This window comes from Pantherophis guttatus, chromosome 10, assembly GCF_059756535.1.
Source record: "Pantherophis guttatus breed Tessera chromosome 10, ASM5975653v1, whole genome shotgun sequence".
In the NCBI taxonomy this organism is placed as follows: domain Eukaryota; kingdom Metazoa; phylum Chordata; class Lepidosauria; order Squamata; family Colubridae; genus Pantherophis; species Pantherophis guttatus.
The window spans coordinates 6,324,308-6,345,609 of NC_142072.1; the positions used below are offsets into that span (position 1 = coordinate 6,324,308).

The window sequence follows — 21,302 nt, forward strand, 5'->3', positions numbered from 1 at the left end:
CAAAGGCGCCGAAGAAGGGGGACTCAACGAGGGGGTCCTTGGTGCTCCCTGAGCTTGCTTGTTTTCTTGCAGACTTTTCATTATACGCTGCTCAAAAAAAATAAAGGGCACACAAGCAGAAGACATCCGAGATCTGAATGAATGAAATAGCCTCATTAAATACTTTGTTCGTTACATACAGTAATTTTGTGTTCCCTTTAGTTGTTTGAGCAGTGTATAAATTACTGTATGTGAAGAACAAAGTATTTAATCAGGCTATTTCATTCATTCAGATCTCGGATGTCTTCTGCTTGTGTTCCCTTTATTTTTTTGAGCAGTATACATAGAATAGATATTCTTTATTGGCCGAATGTGATTAGTACACACAAGGAATTTGTTTCCAGTTTGTAAGCTCTCAATGTGCAGACAACAATAGTGATAAGCAACAAAGTTACAGTCCTAAGGAGATGGGTAATAGGGAAGAGGAGAATAATGATGGGAATACTGCATTTTTTAAGATAGTTTGACAATGTTGCGGGAATTAGTTGTTTAGCAGAGTGATGGCATGGGGGGGAAAAACTGTCCTTGTGTCTATAGTAGTGGCCAAAATTGTGGAAACCTTTTGGGAAAAGTGTATTTTCTAATCTAAACTAGCTAATAACACCACTTTTTTTGGGGGGGGGAGTAGTACCATAAAATTACATATCAATGGAAAGATAATTTAATCAAGAATGGAATGCAATAACTTTTATGAAGGGTTTGCTATTAGAATAGCAGTTATATAAAGAAGAAAAGTGAAACACGTAGAAAAAAATGAGTCATGCAAAAATTATCACCATCGAAAAAACGAGATATACAAAAATGATCCCCATGTCAGTTAATACTTCATTGGGTAACTTTTAGCACGAATTACGGCCTTACGACGTCTTCCCATGGAGTGAACCAAGTCTTTGAGTTCTGCAGCTGTTCTAATGTGAAACCAAGATGGAATGATGGCTTCTATTAACTGGGTTTTATTGCTGGGTCGCTTCTGACTAACCAGTTTCTTTAGCCGGCTCCATAGATTTTCAATTGGGTTACGCCAGGTCCGCCCCCCCCTCCCACCTTCTACACCATTTCTGATAAGTGGCTATCCAGTCTCTTTTTGAAAGCCTCTAGCGATGAAGCATCTAAAACTTCTGAAGGCAACTTCTGTTCCATGGGTTGATTGTTCTCACTGTCAGAAAATTTCTCCTTATTTCTAGGTTGAATCTCTCCTTGTTCAGTTTCCATCCATTATTCCTTGTCTGGCCTTTGGGTGCTTTGGAGAATAGCTTGACCCCTTCCTCTCTGTGGCAGTCCCTCAAATATTAGAAGACTGCTATCATGTCTCCTCTGGTCCTTCTCTTCACTAAACTAGCCATGCCTAGTTCCTGTAACCGTTCATCGTATGTTTTAGCCTCTAGTCCCCTAATCATCCTGGTTGCTCTTCTCTGCACTCTTTCTAGAGTCTCAACATCTTTTTTATAGTGTAGTGACCACACTATATGATGTCACGTGCTTTCTGGGGTAGGACAGGGTGAGCTGTAGTGGGTGAGTGCAGAGATGCTTGCCGAGGATTTGCTGCTGCTGATTTTCAGTTCATGTTTTTAAATTGTCGTGTGCACAATGTTCTTTTGCCGGGATTGGCGTTTTTGTGCGCCGGTGATCCGTGGTTTGGGTTGTTCTTTCAGGTGGAAAAAAAAGGAGCACAACCACTTCCTTCTCTTGTTGCTTTTTTAGGGAGACCATGGGTGTGTCCTGTGAACGGGACTGTGGATTCTAAACTGAGTAGCCGTAGGAGGAAAATGTCTGTGGGTTTAAGAGCTGGTGGAATTTGAACAAAAGCAGCGGTCACTTAGAGAAACAGTGGGCAGAGGTTTGCAGGCCTGGAAGAAAAACAAAAGTTTGATGAACAGAAATGCACTTTGACGCAGCCTTTGTGTGGACATTAGTTAGGATCAAATATATGTTACATTACATTAGGATCAAATATGTGTTAGGAAGAGATTTGGTTTTTTAAGTGTTAAATGAGGCGACTGCTGGGGTGATATCCAGCAGGTTCTAACAGGTTCTGGAGAACCAGTAGCAGAAATTTTGAGCAGTTTGGAGAACTGGCAGATACTACCTCCAGCTGGCCCTAGAGTGGGGTGGGAATGGAGATTTTGCAATATCCTTCCCCTGGAGTGGGGAGAGAATGGGGATTTGGCAGTATCCTTCCCCTGCCACGCCCACCAAGCCACACCACACTACACCACGCCCACCAAACCACACCATGCCCACCAAGCCACGTTCACAGAACCGGTAGTAAAAAAATTTGGATTTCACCACTGGGCGACTGTCAGCGTTCCAGGTAATGCACCCACAGAAAGCCGAACTCCGAGGTAGGCAGATTCCTCAAAGAGCAATTTATTGGATGCATCGTATTGGTACAACTGGTGAAAGCCGACTCTGAAAGTTCCCGCAGTTTCCACCCAGTTAAAAATGAAAGTTCCCCCTTTCCCACAAGTCCTCTGTCACATTGTTCCAATAGAGGTGCTGGCTGGTTGCAGGGTTGATACAAATCAATGTGTTTTTTTTTTTTAAATAAAAAAAATTGGATTTTTAAAATTCAAATCGGATTTTTTAAAATTTAAATCTGATTTTTTAATTTTTATCAAATTTTTATCAAATGCCAATCAGCTTTTTTCTTATTTTCCTCCCCAAAAACTCAGGTGTGTTTTATACTCCGAAAAATACAGTAGGTCCATCAGATCTTTGTACGGTTGGTGATAAGTTAAGGACTAGCTTCATACAAAAAGGACTCAATAAACAGCCTGGTGGTGCAGCAGACTAAAGCACTGTTATTAACATCAGCTGCCTGCAATTACTGCAAGTTCAAATCTCACCAAGCTCAAGGTTGACTCAGCCTTCCATCCTTTCTAAGGTAGGTAAAATGAGGACCCAGATTGTGGGGGCAATAAGCTGACTTTGTATAAAATATACAAACGTATGAAGGCTATTGCTTAACGCATTGTAAGCCGTCCTGAGTCTCCAGAGAAGGGCGGCATATAAATCAAATTAAAAAAAAACAACAACTATTGAGATGGGATCATCACCTTGGCAATTGATCCCAGTCTCATCTAGATAGGAAACCAATCTGATCTAGATAGGAAACTCTCTTCTGAACAGCTTTAATTGATTGCTCACCTATTATTATCTTGAAGGAAGTAAGAATGTAATTTAATCAAGAATGTAATGCAATAACTTTATGAAGGATTTGCTATTAGAGTAGTACTTACAATATAAAGAAGAAAAGTGAAACACGTAGAAAAAAAACGAGAGATACAAAAATTATCACCATGTCAGTTAATACTTAGTTGGGTAACCTTTAGCATGAATGACGGCCTTACAACATCTTCCCATGGAGCGAACCAAGTCTTTGAGTTCTGCAGCTGTTCTAATGTGAAACCAAGATTGAATGATTGCTCTTATTAACTGGGTTTTATTTCTGGGTCGCTTCTGACTAACAAGTTTCTTTAGTCAGCTCCATAAATTTTCAATTGGGTTAAGGTCTGTCTGGGCTATTCCCAGGCCATTCCAGCAGTGGAATAGGATTATGTTGAACCCCCCAAAAAGTGGTGTTATTAACCATCAAACCTCAAAAATAAACTTTTCCCAAAAGGTTTCCACAATTTTGGCCACTACTGTAGTGGTTGAGGCACCACGCTAGAAAGCTAGGAGACTGTGAATTCAAGTTCAGTTTAGCCATGAAAGCCATCTGAGTAATCTTGGGCCAGTCCCTTTCTGATAGGGTTGTTGTTGTGGGAAAAATAAGAGGAGAAGGTGTGTTGAATATGTTTGCCACCTTGAGTTATTTGTAAGGTGTAGAGATGGTGCTTGAAATCAGCAGTGCATGACTAAAGCTCCCCTGAAGAGGGAGCTGTTCCCATTCTACATTTTGCAAATATATTGCATATATAGAAAGAAGAGCATTGCAGTAACCTAGTGGTGAAGATGCTCTCATCCCACTCAGAAGGTTGAGAGTTCAATCCTAGGTTGCAACAGATATTTCACTCCTAAGGCGCAAAGAAAAAAATATCTGCTATGAACTGCATGTAGGTGTCAGGAAGGGCATCTGGCCAGTAAACGTTCAGCTCCGTCCACTGACCCCGACTCTATCCCAAATAGGAACTACAAGTGAGGGGTTTTTTTTAATAGCTTGTACAGAAGGCAACTTAATTTCTTTATTTTCTTCTACAGCTGAGCTTCTACCATGGACATCCAGGAGGTGGACCTCAGAGAGATGGCTTCTGTCATCCAGTCGAAAGTCGTTGTGGAGGTGTCCTCTCAAGTCCAGTCACTCCTGGATTCTCTAGAAACCACCACGCTGGACATTGCAGTGACGGGCGAAGGTGGGGCTGGCAAGTCCACCTTCATCAATGCCATGTTGGGGTTCAGTGATGATGACTTCCGTGCGGCCAAAACCGGCGTGGTTGAGACAACCGCTTCACCCACCTCTTATCATCACCCTCATCTGCCCCGTGTTCGGCTTTGGGACCTGCCAGGCATTGGTACCCCTGCCTTCCAAGCCCGAAAATATCTGCAGTTGGTGAGATTTGAGAGATACGATTTCTTCATCATCGTCACATCCGAGCGTTTCCGAGAGAATCACGCTGAGCTGGCTAAGGCTGTGGCTGCCATGGGCAAACGCTTCTACTTTGTCCGTTCCAAAGTAGACCAGGATCTGCGGGCTTCCCAACAACGAAGGCCAACCTTGTTCCAGGAAGATCAAGTGCTGCAGCAAATAGAGGCAGACTGTTCCCGCCAGCTGAAGAAGGAAGGTCTGGAGAACCCCAAAGTCTTCTTGATCTCCAGCTTCCATTTGCATAGATTTGATTTCCACCGCTTGCAGGATACTCTGGCTGAGGAGCTGGAAGGTCACAAGAGACACACCCTACTGCTTTCCTTCCCATCCGTCACCGCCGCAGCTGTGCAGAAGAAGAAGAGTTCGTTGCGCCAGCACATCTGGAAGACGGCGCTGCTGGCGTGTATCATTTCAGCCCTGCCTGGCCATCCGTTCCACCTCAATGTCCCCGTGCTTGTCAATACTCTCAAGAACTACCAGCAGCATTTCGGCTTGGATGATGTGTCTTTGGAGGCCTTGGCCGCCGCGGTCTCAAAGCCCTCTTGCGAATTGAAAAAGCAAGTGCGTTCGACCTTCGTGAGAGACCTTTCGGGGGATGCTGTCCAGGGGTTTTTGAGGCAAGCTGCAATCTGCGGGCAGGTGATGGTCACGGTGCTGAAGAGCAAAGTGCCCGTTTTCAACAACTTGGTGGCAGGGGCTGTCTCGTTCGTGGCGGCCTATTATTTGCTGCACACAGCTCTAGATAGCTTTGCAGAAGATGCTCAGCGGGTCTTGGACAGAGCGTACGGCTTGGAGACAGAGGTCCAGGGCTCCTTGAGCTATCCTTCACCGGGCTTCATCTGTGAATGAAGATGATCAAGAGCGCCACCCAAAATTGCTTGGAGATGGACAAGTGTGCGTTTTCTCCCTCTCTTGTATCAGTGTTGCTTCTTGTTTTCTCCAATTGGTCAAACCGGCCAGGAGAACCTAGCCAGGGTTGCTGTCTGCTGCCTTATCCTATGAAGAGAACCCCTCTGCCGCCCCCCCCAAAGGTTATTGAGATAAGTCTTCAAAGGGTGACATTACATAATGGGAAGATTCTTTGCATTTCTTTAGATGCAGCAGATTGGGTGATTGGGAGGCGTTTTACTGTTTTTCATATAATAAATTGGTTCTTGGAATCTTTTATATAGCAGCAATCTTTTTGAAATGATAAATGCTCTGAAATCTCTTGATGTCTCATTCATTTATTTTATACATACCGTACTTTTCGGAGTATAAGACGCACTTCCCCCCCCCAAAAGAGGGTTGAAATGTTGGTGCATCTTATACACCCAATACAGCCATTTATGGCCTCCTGAAACCCTGCCCTACATGTCCCATTTTCACCAAAAACAAGCCCATTTTTCGCAAAAACTGGGCCTGCAGAATGTTTGGGAGGCCTGCAGAGTGCTCCTGGGGCCTGGGGAGGGCAAAAACGTGACGTGGGGGGTTTGGGAGGCCAAAAATGGGGCCATTTTTCATAAAAACGGGGCCTGCAGAGGGTTTGGGAGGCCTGCGGAGTGCTCATGGGGCCTGGGGAGGGCAAAAATCTGACGGGGGTTTGGGAGGCCAAAAATGGGCCCATTTTTTTGCAAAAAAGGGGATTGCAGAGGGTTTGGGAGGCCTGCAGAGTGCTCCTGGAGGCTGAGGAGGGCCTCCAGGAGCTCTCTGTTTTTCTTGTTTACCTATTCAAAATCTTGGTGCATCTTATACTCCAGTGTGTCTTATAGTCTGAAAAATACAGGAATATTTATAGACCATTCTTATGATCCTTACCTCCCTGCCTGCTTTCAGTATAACGGTAATAAAAGCCACCCATGCTGGAGTTATTAATCAAGCAAGACCCTTTGAAGAAGACATTCATACAATTGCTATTTGCACGAATGGCTTAAAAGTAAATCACCGTGGAGCAATTGTGGAAGTTAACAAAGTGTGCATATTTGCAGACAACAAGTACACTGTTTTGATGTACTCTTGCGTTTAAACACAAATGTTCAAATTTATGAGTTCAGGAGTTTTTCTAATGTGAGTTGGTGAGGGTAGAATTTCTCAGTGAGGACTGAACATATCTACAAAGCATGAAAGGTTACAACAAAGAGGAAAAATGATTGTAATCTTGAACATGTTTCAGTACAGGTAGTCCTGGATTACAACATTTATGTTGCTAAGCAAGACAATTGTTCAGTGACTTTGTCCCGCTTTATGATTTTTGCACCATTCTTAAGCAAACCACTGCAGTTGTTAAGTGAATCTTCTGGTCATTGAACGAATCTGGCTTCCCCCACTGACTTTGCTTGTTGGAAGCCAGTTGGAAAGGTTACAAATAGTAATCACATGACCCAGGAACAGGGCAACTGTTCCTAAATATATACCAGTTGCTAAACTCCCAAATTTTGATTACCGTATTTTTGGGAGTATAAGACGCACCTTAGTTTTTTGGGAGGAAAATAAGAAAAAAGTTGATTGGCAGGTGGATCGGCTTCCTGGAATACCCCCAATCAGCTGTTCCCAGAGGTGAATTTTAGCAACAGGTTCCTTGGTTGTGAGCTCTGTGCCTTGCTCTTTTTTTTTGCTTTTTTTTTCTGCCTCTGAAAGCCTCCGAAACAGAGCTTCAGAAAAAAAGCCTCTGAAGCTCTGTTTGGAGGCTTCTTTTCTGAAGCTTCGTTTCTGATGCTTTTTTCAGCCTCTGAAACCACCATTTGAGAAGCTGGGTGGGGCTACATTCGGAGTATAAGACGCACCCAGATTTTTACCCTCTTTTTTGGTGCGTTTTATACTCCGAAAAATACAATATGTGGTCATGGATAAACTGCAACGGTCATAAGTGTGAAAACCAGTCGTAAGTCACTTTTTTTTAGCGCCGCTGTATTTTCAAACGGTCACTAAATGAATGGTTGTCAGTTGAGACTACCTGTATCCCATTTTTAATGCACTTTGGTTATTAACAAAAAAATATAAATATAAATGAATATTCCAGTAAAAAATGTATTGTTCCCTTCAGCCTCCACTAGATGGCAGACTAGATTATTCTCCAGTGCAAAACATGGAATTATCCCAAGAGGATTGTGGCACTCGCTGGTCATTTGACTCAAATCAAGGTTTAAACTGGATCTTCAAAGAGGTTTAAGAATTTTATTTCTAAGTTTTTTATTTTTTTTTACTTTTTTTAAATAAAAATGTCAAATCAATGCACAATGCAAATCAGTGAACAGTGAACAGTGTGGCAGTGTGAAATTTTATTTCTAACAAAAAGGAAGGTATTAATTCAGGAGGTGCATTAAAAGGGCTTCCAATCATATTGAAATGCTGCCAGTCATCTTAACTTAAAGAGCCTTGGTGGCGCAGCGGACTAAAACTGCTGTTAAAGTAGCACTTAGCTGCCAGCTGCCTGCAGTTACTGCGAGTTCAATTCTCACCAGGCTCAAGGTTGACTCAGCCTTCCATCCTTTCGAGGTAGATAAAACGAGGACCCGGTTTGTGGGGGCAATAAGCTGACTTTGTATAAAATAGAACACCACTTAGGGGTGGCCGAAAGCCCTACTAAGCAGGTATATACAAAAGTATGAAGGTTATTGCTTAAAGCATTGTAAGCCGCCCTGAGTCTCCGGAGAAGGGCGGCATATAAATCGAACTAATAAATAAATAAATAAATAAATAAAGTTTAGGAATTCTGATTTTGGATGAATTCACCGTTAGCATATAATGCTGGCAGGGTTCTTTCCTAAAGTTTCAACCAACAAACTCGGAATAAAAGCTGCACTCATCCCGTGGTTTGAGAAACACTTCAAATAAAGTAAGAACAAAATATTTCCTTCACAAGCAACAGGAAGAATACATTGGCGTTAAGGCCTGGAAATGGATGGGGAAACCATCCATACAGAGATGCGCATGAATGGCTTGTGAATATGGCCTCCAAATTTCTCAGAAAATGGTCACCAAACAACAAGTTTCATAAAGACAGAAGAGGGAACTCAACAAATGGCTGACAGGAAGGCCATACCGCTAATATTCCATTCAAACCATTTGGAAATGGAATCAAATATAGTTTTGGACCTTGCCTCCTAATTATTTCCGGTGTAGAGTCTAGAGGTCTGCTGATAAATGCAAAATAAGTCAATATATTAACTGCAATTATGCAAACTATGCCCTGTTCCTTTTTTTTATGCATTGCAGTTCCCATTCTGACCAAAACACAACAACAACACACACATACCCACAAACATACACACCAAAGGTGGGTTTCAGCAGATTCTGACCAGTTCTGGAGAACCGGTAGTGGAAATTTTGAGTAGTTCGGAGAACCCGTAGTAAAAATTCTGACTGGCCCCGCCCCCATCTATTCTCTGCCTCCCGAGTCCCAGCTGATTGGGAAGAAATGGGGATTTTGCAGTAACCTTCCCCTGGAGTGGGGTGGGAATGGAGATTTTACAGTATCCTTCCCCTACCATGCCCATCGAGCCACACCCACCAAGCCACACCCACAAAACCAGTAGGAATTTTTTTTTGAAACCCACCACTGATACACCCCTGCAAACAATCCAAGATCCAGCCATGTTTGCTGTTGAAAATGTCTCCATCCCACTTCGAAACGGAATATAAATTCCTTCCCAGTGGCTCAGAACCTTGTGAGAAAATTCCATTGTCTGATTTTTATTTTTTGGGGGGGGAGGAAGGAGTCGGCCCATTTACCACATTCAACAGTTGAATAAGGTGCATCTGGGTGAAAAGAAGGAAGTATCTTAATCATTAACCTGCAAACAGGTGGGGCAGAAACAAATCTTCCCCATGCAACTGAAAGTTCAGGGAGGATTCATAAAACACGAGGGATTGTCTTAACTCTGCTTGGAAAAAGCTGGATAAATTGCTCTCCAGATGGCCTACCTCCATAAGACCATTAACTTAAGAGACGCAGTTTACCTAACTGGGTTGAGGATTTGGCCTTTTCTGAGCGATGATTGTAATGCAATGAATAGTTCCTATAATATAGAATATAGAATAACAGAGTTGGAAGGGACCTTGGAGGTCTTCTAGTCCGACCCCCTGCTTAGGCAGGAAACTCTACACCACTTCTGATAAATGGTTATCCAACATCTTCTTAAAAACTTCAAGTGTTGGACCATTCACAACTTCTGGAGTCAAGTTGTTTCACTGATTAATTGTTCTAACTGTCAGGAAATTTCTCCTCAGTTCTAGGTTGCTTCTCTCGTTGATCATTTTCCATCTACTACTTCTCTTCCTGCCTTCAGGTGGCTTGTGGAGAATAGGTTGACCCCTTCTTCTTTGTGGCAGCCCCGGAGATATTGGAACACTGCTATCATCTCTCCCCTAGTCCTTCTTTTCATTAAACTACAGTAGACATACCCAGTTCCAGCAACCATTCTTCATATGTTTTAGCCTCCAGTCCCCTCATCGTCTGACTCTGTAAACCGCTTAGAGAGGGCTGTAAAAGCACTATGAAGCGGCATATAAATCTATGAGCTATTGCTATTGCTAACCCATTCCCATATCCTGAATAGTTGAAGATATGATTACATGGGAAAAAGGAACCCAAGATTACTCGCAGCTAATAATAAAAATACTATAAATAAATCAATAGAAGTAATACATTACTGCCAAGTTTCTGCTCCAGTTGGGAGTTTAGCTGATTTATAGCCTTTTTATGTCACCTTTTATCAGGGTGAAACTACAGTACTTCCCCTATGTTACACAAGACTTCACAATCTTTTGTGGGACAAAGGATGACTTTTATCTAACATTCCGTTGGGGAGAAAGGAGTTAGAATATGGACTGTCCAAATGAGTCATATCTCTACATTGCTGGGTTTTTAAATACATGGCCATGGAAGCAACACACATGACAAAAGCAGCTGTAGGAACTTCAACAAGCAGGGTAACTGGCAAAGTTGTGTCTGTGGCCTTCTTCAAGATGACCTCATTTCCGGCTGGAAGTTGGAAAGAGCAGGTGAGGAGGCCTTGATGTCCTTCCTGGTAAAGTCACCAGAACTTTTCACCCTTCAGAGATTCACGAAGTTTTAATGCAGGGGTCTGCAACCTTAAACACTCAAAGAGCCATTTGGACCCATTTCCCACAGAAAAGAAAACACCGGGAGCCACAAAACCATTCTCGTGCCTGACTATTTCTTGAGCAGCCACAAAACTAGTATATGTAGTTGAATGAAACGTTTTGTTTTCTTCTGAAACTTTTTTCTTTTCTTGGATTTATTCATGGTTGGTTTACCGGAGGTTGAAAAGCCCAATAAATCACGTATCGGCGGGTGTCGCACATTGGCAGTCATGACGCATATTTTGAGTGACAGGGAGCCACAGAAGAGGGGTGAAAGAGCCACATGCGGCTCCAGAGCCGCAGGTTGCTGACCCCTGTTCTAAAGGAACTCGAATTGCCAAAATCAAATTGCTGTGTTCGCAGGACATTGCAGCCCTCAAAGAAACAATATTCTGCTTGTACAATAATCTGGTTTATGCTGGAAAGTCTAGGACAGTGATGGCTAACCTTTTTGGCACCAAGTGCCCAAAGTGTGCCCGTACGCACCCATAATAACCAGTTCGTTCTCACAGGGAGGGACTATTCAGGGTACCGTCAGTCAAATTATGTCGACTGGCGACTCCCAGGGGGAGAGCCTTCTCTGTGGGGGCTCCAACCCTTTGGAATGAACTGCCCCCGGAGATACGGAATATCCCTGATCTCCGTGCTTTCCGCCGTGCCCTCAAGACCCTGATGTTCCAACAGGCGGGGCTAAACATATGAACATGCAAATGATTTTTTAAATGTTATCTAATTCTGGGTTTTATTTAATTGACCAAACTAAGTAACAATTTTAATTAGCAATTTTATGATGTTTGTGTGTCTATATTTTTCTTGACTGTACACCGCCTTGAGTCCTACGGGAGAAAGGCGGTATAGAAATATAATAAATAAATAAATAAATAAATAATGCAATGCGCATGCGACCCCCCCCCCACCTGCCCCACCCCCCGCACATGCATGCACGACCCCCTGGGGGTCCCCTGATCCCCGCGTATGCATGTGCATCTTCTGCATGCGCCCCGCCCCCCACGCATGCACGGCAGTGACCCGAAAACCAGCTGGCCAGCGGGAGGCACGCAAGCATCCGCAGTGGAGCTGAGCTGGGGCAATGGCTCGTGTGCCCACAGAGAGGCCTCTGCATCAGGTTCTCCTGATTGTTGAGGAACATTCATTATGGGGAGTTCTTGACTTAAAATCCTTTGTCAATGGCCGTTTGAAATTATATTGCCACTGGAAAAAGTGATTTATGTCCGTTTTTCACACTTACGACATCACAACAACCCAAGGATACTTCTACAAAGCAGTAGCTATTGTTGTGCAAGAATCCAATCTGGGTTGGTCACTGGGACCAGACGTTTTGTCTTCCGAGCTTTCCGACTCATGCTGGAGCCCATCCTCAGGGAATTTCTCTCTCAGCAGAATGTGTGAAACGCTCCAGCACGAGTCCGAAAGCTCTGAAGACAAAACCTCTGGTCCTGGTGACTGACCCAGATTGGATCCTGCACAGGGGTGGGCTTCAAAAATTTTAGCAAGGGGTTCTCTGCCCGGTTGCTGGGTGTGTGTGGCCATGGTGTGCGTGGCCTAGTTGGCCTCCTGCACCATGGGGGAGGGGGGCGTTTTTGCCCTCCCCGGGCTCTGGAGGCTTTCCTCAAGCCTCTGGGAGGGCATAAATGGCCTCCCCAGGCTCTGGAGGCCCTCTGGAGGCCAGAACTTTCGGTAGGCCTTTTCTTTTGCCCTCCCTGAGCCTCTGCGCACGCCCTGCACTTACCTGCATCCAATGTGGACCATGTGGGGACTCCTGGGATGGGCGGGGCACGATGGGCAGGGCCAGCCAGGAGTAGTATTTGGGGGTTCTCCGAACTGCACAGAATCTTAGCTAGAGGTTCTCCCGAACCTCTATGAACCCCTAGCAGCCCACCCCTGATCCTGCAACATTATTCTGGGGACCTGTATTTTTGCCTTCATGCGTGAGAACTATTGTTTTATTTGGAACAATATTCTTGGCGGTCAGAAGTGGCAAAGTCTAAACACATTTGTATGTTATCAGGAACTAATCTGGCATGTTATTAGTTGGGGAATAATTTTCCTAAGCAAATCCATCATCAGGTCTATAAAAAGGGAAAAGAGAGGGCTTGAACTGGAATGAGTCGCGTCTTTCGGATCTCAGATTTGTAGGTAAGTTGTGATGAATTTCTCTCGTTTGTCAGCATAAACGGTAGACGTCCACTCTCTTGTGTTATTTCTTTTCTCTCCTTGTTTCTGTTTCCCACATCCAGATTAGTGTTATTTCAAAAGCTGCCAAATTATTTTGTAGGTGGATTTCTAAATGGTTAGAGATAAATTTGTAAATTTCCTTGTGGGATTTTATTTATTGATTGATTTATTTATTTTATTCAATTTGTATACCGCCCTTCTCCTACTCAGGAGGGTGCACAGCCAGAACTAAAACACATACCAATACAAAATTTAAAATTTTTAAAAGAATTACATGACTTTGGCCCAAAATTTAAAACATTCAAACTAAAACCCATTGACAATTTTAAAAGCTAAAAAAAAGGGGGGAGGGGGTTCACGCCAGCCCTGCTTAATGGAAAAGAAAAAATTTTAGGGCACGGCGAAAGGCCCGGAGTTCCGATATCCTTCGTATCTCCGGGGGCAAATCGTTCCAGAGGGCAGGAGCTGCCACAGAGAAGGCCCTCCCCCTGGGGGTCGCCAGCCGACATTGCCTGGCTGATGGCACCCTGAGGAGTCCCTCTCTGTGGGAGCGTACTGGTCGGTGGGAGTCTATTGGCGGCAGAAGGCGGTCCCGCAAATACCCAGGTCCTATGCCATGGAGCGCTTTAAAGGTGGTAACCAACACCTTGAAGCGCACCCGGAAGACCACTGGAAGCCAATGCAGCTCACGCAGGAGAGGTGTCACATGATTTTCAAACCTGAACTGGTCCAGGGCTAAATAAATGAGGGTAGACAGCGCAAAGTGAATTCAATCGGTTTGCATACTTCTACCCGAACAATAGAAAATGTAAAACTCGGACAGACAACTTATTTAAAATATGTGGCAATTCCCCACCCTTCTTTATTGAAAGTTCTTGGACCTCAACACTCACAATTGGACTCTTTAAACCTGGAAGCTCTCTTTGACATTTTACGCTAGCCAGAAATTATTCAACCAGCCAGGTTTACCATGTGGCAAGACTGGGCGAGATAATAAATTTTACAAATAAACAAACCATCCGTCCATCATACAATAGCACTCATCAGCCCTGATTTTTATTCTCCCAGTGATTGTGAAATGATGTGGCACATTTTAGAGGCCACTTTTAATTCAAGGGTGACTTAGTTATCATTCCTCTTGCACGTCTTCGTTTTACAACCGAAGCAAAGCAAAACCATACGGTTTTGTAAGATGAAAGTCCTGACGTGAAGCCAATGGATGAAATATTTGTTTCTTCACGCAACAGAAAACATTCCCCATTGGAGCTGCGGTTGAGTCCAGCTTTGTTTGTTCTCTCCCCAAGAAACCATGAAGAGAGATTTGATCCTGTGCCTTATTTCTATTCTCCTCCCTTGGGTCCTCGGTGAGTCCTTTCAACCCTGAATTTTTGGGTTTGTGCTAGATGTGTGAATTCCTGGGCAGAGGGTTACAAATGGGTTACAGGCAGGGGTGAAATCCAGCAGGTTCTGACAGGTTCTGGAGAACCGGTATTGGAAATTTTGAGTAATTCGGAGAACCGGTAAAACCCACCTCTGACTGGCCCCGCCCCCATCTATTCTCTGCCTCCCGAGTCCCAGCTGATCGGGAGGAAATGGGGATTTTGCAGTATCCTTCTCCTGGAGTGGGGAGGGAATGGGGATTTTGCAGTATCCTTCTCCTGGAGTGGGGAGGAAATGGGGATTTTGCAGTATCCTTCTCCTGGAGTGGGGAGGGAATGGGGATTTTGCAGTATCCTTCTCCTGGAGTGGGGAGGGAATGGGGATTTTGCAGTATCCTTCTCCTGGAGTGGGGAGGGAATGGGGATTTTGCAATATCCTTCTCCTGCCACACCCACCAAGCCACTCCCACCAAGCTACGCCCACCAAGACACACCCACATAACCGGTTGTAAAAAAAAATTGAATTCTACCACCTGATTACAGGCATCAAGTAAATGCAGTTCTAGCGTACACCCTTCGTTTAGGGATCGTTCGAAGTTGCAAAGGCACCGAAAAATGTGACTTAGACATCCAATCCTTGCACCTACGGCTGTCCCAGCCTCCCCGCAGTCACATGATCAAATTTGGGGTGCATGCATTTGTGAACGTTGCAGCATCCCAGGGTAAACTGATCCCCATTTGTGACCTTCCCAGATGATTTCCGACAAACGATCAATGGGGCGGTCATTGGATTGACTGAATGACCAGGCGATTCGCTTAATAACTGCAGTGGTTTGGTTAAGAACCGTGGCTAAAAAAAAGGGGTGGGGGTGGGGACAGCCACAATTCACTTAATAACTGCCTTGCATAGCAGTGGAAATTCTGCTCTTAATTGTGGTCGTAAGTCAAGGATTGCCTCTGCTCAGTGGTGGGTTTCAATTTTTTTTGACTACCGGTTCTGTGGGCGTGGCTTGGTGGGCGTGGCTTGGTGGGCATGGCATGGGAAGGATACTGTCAAATCTCCATTCCCTCCCCATTCCAGGGGATGGTTACTACAAAATCCCCATTTCCTCCCAATCAACTGGGACTCAGGAGGCAGAGAATAGATGGGGACGGGGCCAGTCAGAGGTGGTATTTACCGGTTGTTCAAACTACGCCAAATTTCCGCTACCGGTTCTCCAGAACTGGTCAGAACCTGCTGAAACCCACCTCTGCCTCTGCTGTTCTTTTGTTTCTTGCTGGTAGAACCAGCACCTCATATATGTAGGCAAACACCAGGAGAGGAAGAAGGAAAGAAAAAAATAGCGGGGAAGTTATCAGAGCTGCCCTCTTGAGTGGACATTTCCAATTTAACAGATTAAGAGGTTTGGAAGGGACCTTGTAGGTCATCTCGTCCAACCCCCGCCCCCCACTGCCTAAGCAGGAGACCTTACAGCATTTATGACAGATGGCGGTCCAGTCTCTTCTTGAAAGCTTCCAGTGGTCCAAAGATCAAGGCCTGTTTGGGTCTGTAGCAGAGAAGCATCTCAATTTCCACCCCCCACCCGCAATAACATACATTTTCTCTCTCTCTCTCTCTCTCTCTCCAGGAGCGGTCAATGTAACCTGTGTTTCATGTGCTCTTGGAAGCAAATGTGGAGCTAATTGCATAGATCTTGCTTGTGTTACTTTGGCAGAAGTCAACACACTGGGTAAGAGTGCTGGGTCTCATCGGATGCCATGCATAGAGCCAGTTTGGTGCAGTGGTTAAGGTGCTGGCCTAAAAACCCGTAAATTCTAGCCCTGTCTTAAATTGGCTGGAGGACTTTGGGACAATCACCAGGAGACGGTGAGTTCTAGTCCCGCCTTAGGCATGAAAGCTGGTTGGGTGAGTTTGAGCCAATCACCAGCAGATGGTGAGTTCTAATCCTGATTTAGACATGAGAGTCCACTAGGACAGGGGTCTCCAACCTTGGCAATTTTAAGTCTGGTGGACTTTAACTCCCAGAATTCCCCAGCCAGCTGGCTGGGGAATTCTGGGAGTTAAAGTCCACCAGGCTTAAAGTTGCCATGGTTGGAGACCCCTGCACTAGGAAATTTTGGGCCAATCGATCTCTTTTAGCTGAACTCACAGGGTGGTTGTGGGGAAAATAGGAGTAGGAAATAGGATGTTCACTGCCCTGAGTTACTTATAAAGTAATAAAGTTGGGATGAAACTCAAATAAATAAAGAATACTCAGTGGAATCTTTAGCTAAGAAGGGTTGAGGTGGTCTGTTACCAAATCCAATGGGATAGCTCTGTTCTTCTCTATCTGCTTTTCATTCATTCTTCCCAGGTGGAAGTGTCAGTCCCAGTGGATCATACAAAGGATGCATTGACCCAAAGTATTGTAGACCTCTGGCCTTCACCTTGACCACAGCTGCTGGACGTCACATCCAAAGCAATATGGCCTGTTGCTCAACAAATATGTGCAATGAAGGGTTAAGTCTAAGTGGTGGGTATTTCCTGAGCTTGGGAACTGTTCCTTTAAAAAAAAAAAAAAGAATTATTTTGTTTAAAAGAGGAAACTATAACGTAAGAATTCTATTCCTTTATGTAATGTATATATATGGATGTGTGTGTTTGGGGGGGGATCTGGGTGTATTCCAGCATACCTCTGGAACGCCTCGAGCAATTTCAACCAAACTTGGTACACAGATGACCTAATATCTGGAAAAAAATACTGTGGGGGTAAGACACCCCTAGCTCCCTAGGGGTGTGTGTGTGTGTGTGTGTGTGTGTGTGTGTGTGTGTGTGTTCCAGCATAATTTTGGAATGCCTGGGCTGCTGAAATGAAAAGGAATGAATTATATCTATAGTGTCAAATCACAGTACTTTTGACGGTGATAGTGTGCATTTTGGATTCAAGTTCTGTTAAGATACAGCCTGTTGTGCCTTAAAATGGCTTCTACTGTACAGCCTAATGGAGTTGCAATGGTAATGGCTTCATAGTACTCCATAAGGGGGCTCCCTTTGGTAAGGCAGATTGGGATAAATAAATACCTGGGCAACGCTGGGTTATCGGCTAGTCCTATTTAAAAGTGTAAGGGAAAAATATATTTTTAAGCCAATAGTTGACTTAGTGGTACAGGATGCGTATCCCTCATGGTGTCTAAGACAATGGTGAAATCCAAATTTTTTTACTACCAGTTCTGTGGGCATGACTTGGTGGGCGTGGTGTGGTGTGGCTTGGTGGGCATGGCTTGATGGGCGTGGCAGGGGAAGGATACTGCAAAATCTCCATTCCCACCCCACTCTGGGGCCAGCCAGAGGTGGTATTTGCTGGTTCTCCAAACTACTCAAAATTTCCGCTACCAGTTCTCCAGAACCTGTCAGAACCTGCCGGATTTCACCCCTGGTCTAAGGGTAGTATTGATAGTATCAAAACATTCAAAATAGTACCAGGCTACACTATCAGAACTAACAGTGTTGTGTGATTATGGTGGCAATCCTGATTTTTTTGACACTGTACCCCAGTGGTGAAATTCAATTTTTTTTTACTACTGGTTCTGTGGGCGTGGCTTGGTGGGTATGGCGTTACTTGTGGGCATGGCTTGGTGGACGTGGCAGGGGAAGGATACTGCAAAATCAACATTCCCACCCTACTCTGGGACCAGCCAGAGGTGGTATTTGCCGGTTCTCTGAACTACTCAAAATTTCCACTACCGGTTCTCCAGAACCTGTCAGAAGCTACTGAATTTCACTCCTGTTGTACCCCCAACAGATCCCTTGATATTCTTTGTCACTTGGATGCTAAGATGAAATCTATCTTGCTTTACAGTTCCCCCAGTTGGTACTTTGGGAAACGGGGTGTCTTGCCCAGCCTGTGAAAGCTACAATCAGAAGGAGTGTGAAATCAAAAGTCACATTGCCTGCAACGGAACTCAGGAGAAATGCATTACTCTCGCAGGAGAATCTATTGGTATTTCTTCAATTATTTCATCACCCATCCAACCCTTCCCCCAACACATTGGCTAGAATCGCACCATGATCCTTAAAGCATGGCTGGCTCAGGAATTCTGGGAGTTAAGGTCCACAATGCAATCCTACAATGCATTTTCTGACAGTGACAACAATCAGTCAATGGAACAGAAGTTGCCTACGGAGGTTGTGGGAGCTTCATCCCTGGAGGCTTTCAAGAAGAAACTGGACTGCCATTTGTCAAAAATGGTGTAGGGTCGCCTGCTTGGGTGGGGGGTTGGACTAGATGACCTATAAAGTCCCTTCCAATTTTCTTAATCTGTAAAAGGGCCATAGTTTCCCACCCTCGTTGTAGGGTAAAATGAAAGAATCTACTTAGGAAGTTCAGTGTTGTTTGATTTGCATGTGCAAGACAATACTCTGGAGTTGAACTTGCATGTGTGAACCAACTCCAATTCCACAATTCCCCATGCAAAAGTGATTCTGGATCGCGACGCCTTGCGCACGGTCACTCACGCCCTTGTCACCTCCCGACTGGACTACTGTAATGCTCTCTACATGGGGCTCCCCTTGAAAAGCACCCGGAGGCTCCAGCTGGTCTAGAATGCAGCCGCACGGGTGGTTATGGGTGCAACTCGTTGTGCCCATGTGACACCCCTCCTGCGCCAGCTGCACTGGCTCCCAGTGGTCTTCCGGGTGCGATTCAAGGTGTTGGTCACCACCTTTAAAGCGCTCCATGGCATTGGACCAGGGTACCTTCGAGACCGTCTTCTGCCACCAGTAGCCTCCCACCGGCCAGTCCGCTCCCACAGAGAGGGTCTCCTCAGGGTGCCATCGGCCAAATTATGTCGGCTGGCAACACCCAGGGGGAGGGCCTTCTCTGCAGGAGCCCCTGCCCTTTGGAATGAACTGCCCCCAGAAATGCGTAAGATCTCCGACCTCCGTGTATTTCGCTGTGCCCTCAAAACCTTGTTGTTCCGCCAGGCCGGGCTATCAATGTAAAGATTTTAATTGGTTTTAAATGTGGGATTTTAAATTTGGGGGTTTTATAATTGAGCCAATTATTTAATAATTTTAATAATTTTTAAATTTTGTCTGTCTTTGTGCTTTTAATCAGGCTGTACACCGCCCTGAGTCCTTCGGGAGAAGGGCGGTATAGAAATAAAATTATTATTATTATTATTATTATTATTATTATTATTATTATTATTATTATTATTCCCATGTTTGCACAAATTAGCTCTGCTTATTTTTCTCGTTGCAGAAAAATCTACAAATCAATCCTTTGCCATCAAGGGCTGTGCAACCCCGAATGCCTGCAGCTTGCAACAGAACGACCTGGTACCATTTGGGGGGAAGATATATAAACTGAGTGTGAAAGCAGCTTGCACCGACAGGGGTGTGTGGGGTGTGATTTCTTCCTCAGCCGTCATTTTTTCATCCCTTGCTGGAGTCCTCTTCGTCCAGAACCTCTCGTGAAGTCATCTGGTTCCTCCTCTGTGCTTGATAAAAAGGCCAACGTCCAGAATTGCAAATAAAATTTTCAGGTTTTTTTCATCCATGAGGTCTACTAGTCTTTCAAACAAAGTGGGAGAAGGAATGAAGGCATTTATTTAAACAATAATACTTGGTCTCTATAATTCTCCAGTCTTTCTGACACCACATTCTCTCTTTTATTCTCTTTTTCTTACAAATACATTTCCTAATTTCCCCTATCCTTCGTTGGATTAGTAGAGTGTCCTCTTGATTATTCTATAAAACAATATTCTATAAAACTTTGGGGAAAATACACAGGATTTCTGGCATGGATCTCAAATCATCTTAATAAATTATTCTCCAGTCCTCAAGGACTACCAGTAAATAATTGGAGAATAATCAATCACTTAGCAACATAAAGGTTATGAGGAATCTACCTTGGATAAAACCTTTAGAAATATTTTCTAGGTGAGATTGGTAGCATAGAAATCAAATAAGGAAATAAGTATTTTTAAATTGAGGTCTCCTCTTCAAAACTTACTGGATGGGTTTCCCTAACATGCCACGCTAGATATGGGGTGGGATTAATATGTTATACAACCACCAAAACCTAATGTGATCAGGGGAAACTTTTAATCCTGGGATAATTTCAGCCAGTTGTGTCATATGAGCACTAAACTACAGTCCAGAATGGAGCAATTTCCAATGTTACACAGTAATTTTCCAAGAAGGAAGAAACTTAGAAAATCATGTGGAACATAGTTTGAGGAGGCTACTAAGATCCTTACTATCTCTTCTTACGATAATACTTTCAGAGAAGACAGAATTAAATTGGATGGAAAGAATAGAATAGAATAGAATAGAATAGAATAGAATGGAATGGAATGGAATGGAATGGAATGGAATGGAATGGAATGGAGTGGAGTGGAGTGGAGTGGAGTGGAGTGGAATGGAATGGAATGGAATAGAATAGAATAGAATAGAATAGAATAGAATAGAATAGAATAGAATAGAATAGAATAGAATAGAATAGAATAGAATAGAATAGAATGGAGTGGAGTGGAGTGGAGTGGAGGAGTGGAGTGGAGTGGAGTGGAGTGGAATGGAATGGAATGGAATGGAATGGAATAGAATAGAATAGAATAGAATAGAATAGAATAGAATAGAATAGAATAGAATAGAATAGAATAGAATAGAATAGAATTCTTTATTGGCCAAGTGTGATTGGACACACAAGGAAGTTGGCATAACTTTGGAGACAAACAACGAACAAATAATATAATCATAAGATACCGATAGGAGAAGATAGTAGAAAAGATTAGAAGGATAATAGTAATACAGGTATACTACATTGGTAAATATCCTTAGACATAAGACAGTACTGTAGGTATTCAACAGAGTAATGAATTAGGTATTCAACAGAGTAATGATATGACGGGAAAAAACTGTCTTTGTGTCTAGTTGTTTTGGCATGCAATGCCCTATAGAAGCATTCTGAGAGGAGGGGTTGAAACAGTTTATGTCCAATATGTGAACTATTAGTCTAAACTAAGATAAATTCTCA

The 21,302-nt window shown here is 43.9% G+C and overlaps 2 protein-coding genes across 4 annotated transcripts in view; both read left to right on the plus strand.

Annotated features, from left to right (window-relative positions):
• The window catches only part of LOC117677628 (interferon-inducible GTPase 5-like), a 7,780-nt gene extending 1,946 nt beyond the window's left edge, over positions 1-5,834 (plus strand). For 2 of the 3 annotated variants that reach the window (XM_034437947.3, XM_034437945.3), the window contains exon 2: positions 4,240-5,834. In XM_034437947.3, coding sequence (XP_034293838.2) covers positions 4,253-5,473 — 1,221 coding nt within the window. In that variant the 5' untranslated portion in view covers positions 4,240-4,252 and the 3' untranslated portion in view covers positions 5,474-5,834. Of the gene's footprint in view, positions 1-2,711; positions 2,924-4,239 lie in introns of all 3 variants that reach the window. The other variant, XM_060693877.2, reaches the window with a different exon arrangement.
• Positions 5,835-14,066: 8,232 nt separating this feature from the next.
• On the plus strand, positions 14,067-19,823 carry LOC148112364 (phospholipase A2 inhibitor and Ly6/PLAUR domain-containing protein-like). The gene is made up of 5 exons (XM_087876354.1): positions 14,067-14,268; positions 15,912-16,013; positions 16,638-16,796; positions 18,123-18,263; positions 19,527-19,823. The coding sequence occupies exons 1-5, from the start codon at positions 14,214-14,216 to the stop codon at positions 19,739-19,741; spliced, it is 672 nt and encodes a 223-aa protein (XP_087732480.1). The 5' UTR covers positions 14,067-14,213; the 3' UTR covers positions 19,742-19,823.
• Positions 19,824-21,302: the final 1,479 nt, after the last annotated feature.

Bases quoted from the DNA above. Each gene is read 5' to 3' on its own strand.
- LOC148112364 (XM_087876354.1), top strand. From the start codon at position 14,214: ATGAAGAGAGATTTGATCCTGTGCCTTATTTCTATTCTCCTCCCTTGG. The intron at 16,014-16,637 runs GTAAGAGTGCTG...CATTCTTCCCAG, and splicing joins GGCAGAAGTCAACACACTGG to GTGGAAGTGTCAGTCCCAGT. The intron at 16,797-18,122 runs GTGGGTATTTCC...CTTGCTTTACAG, and splicing joins TGAAGGGTTAAGTCTAAGTG to TTCCCCCAGTTGGTACTTTG.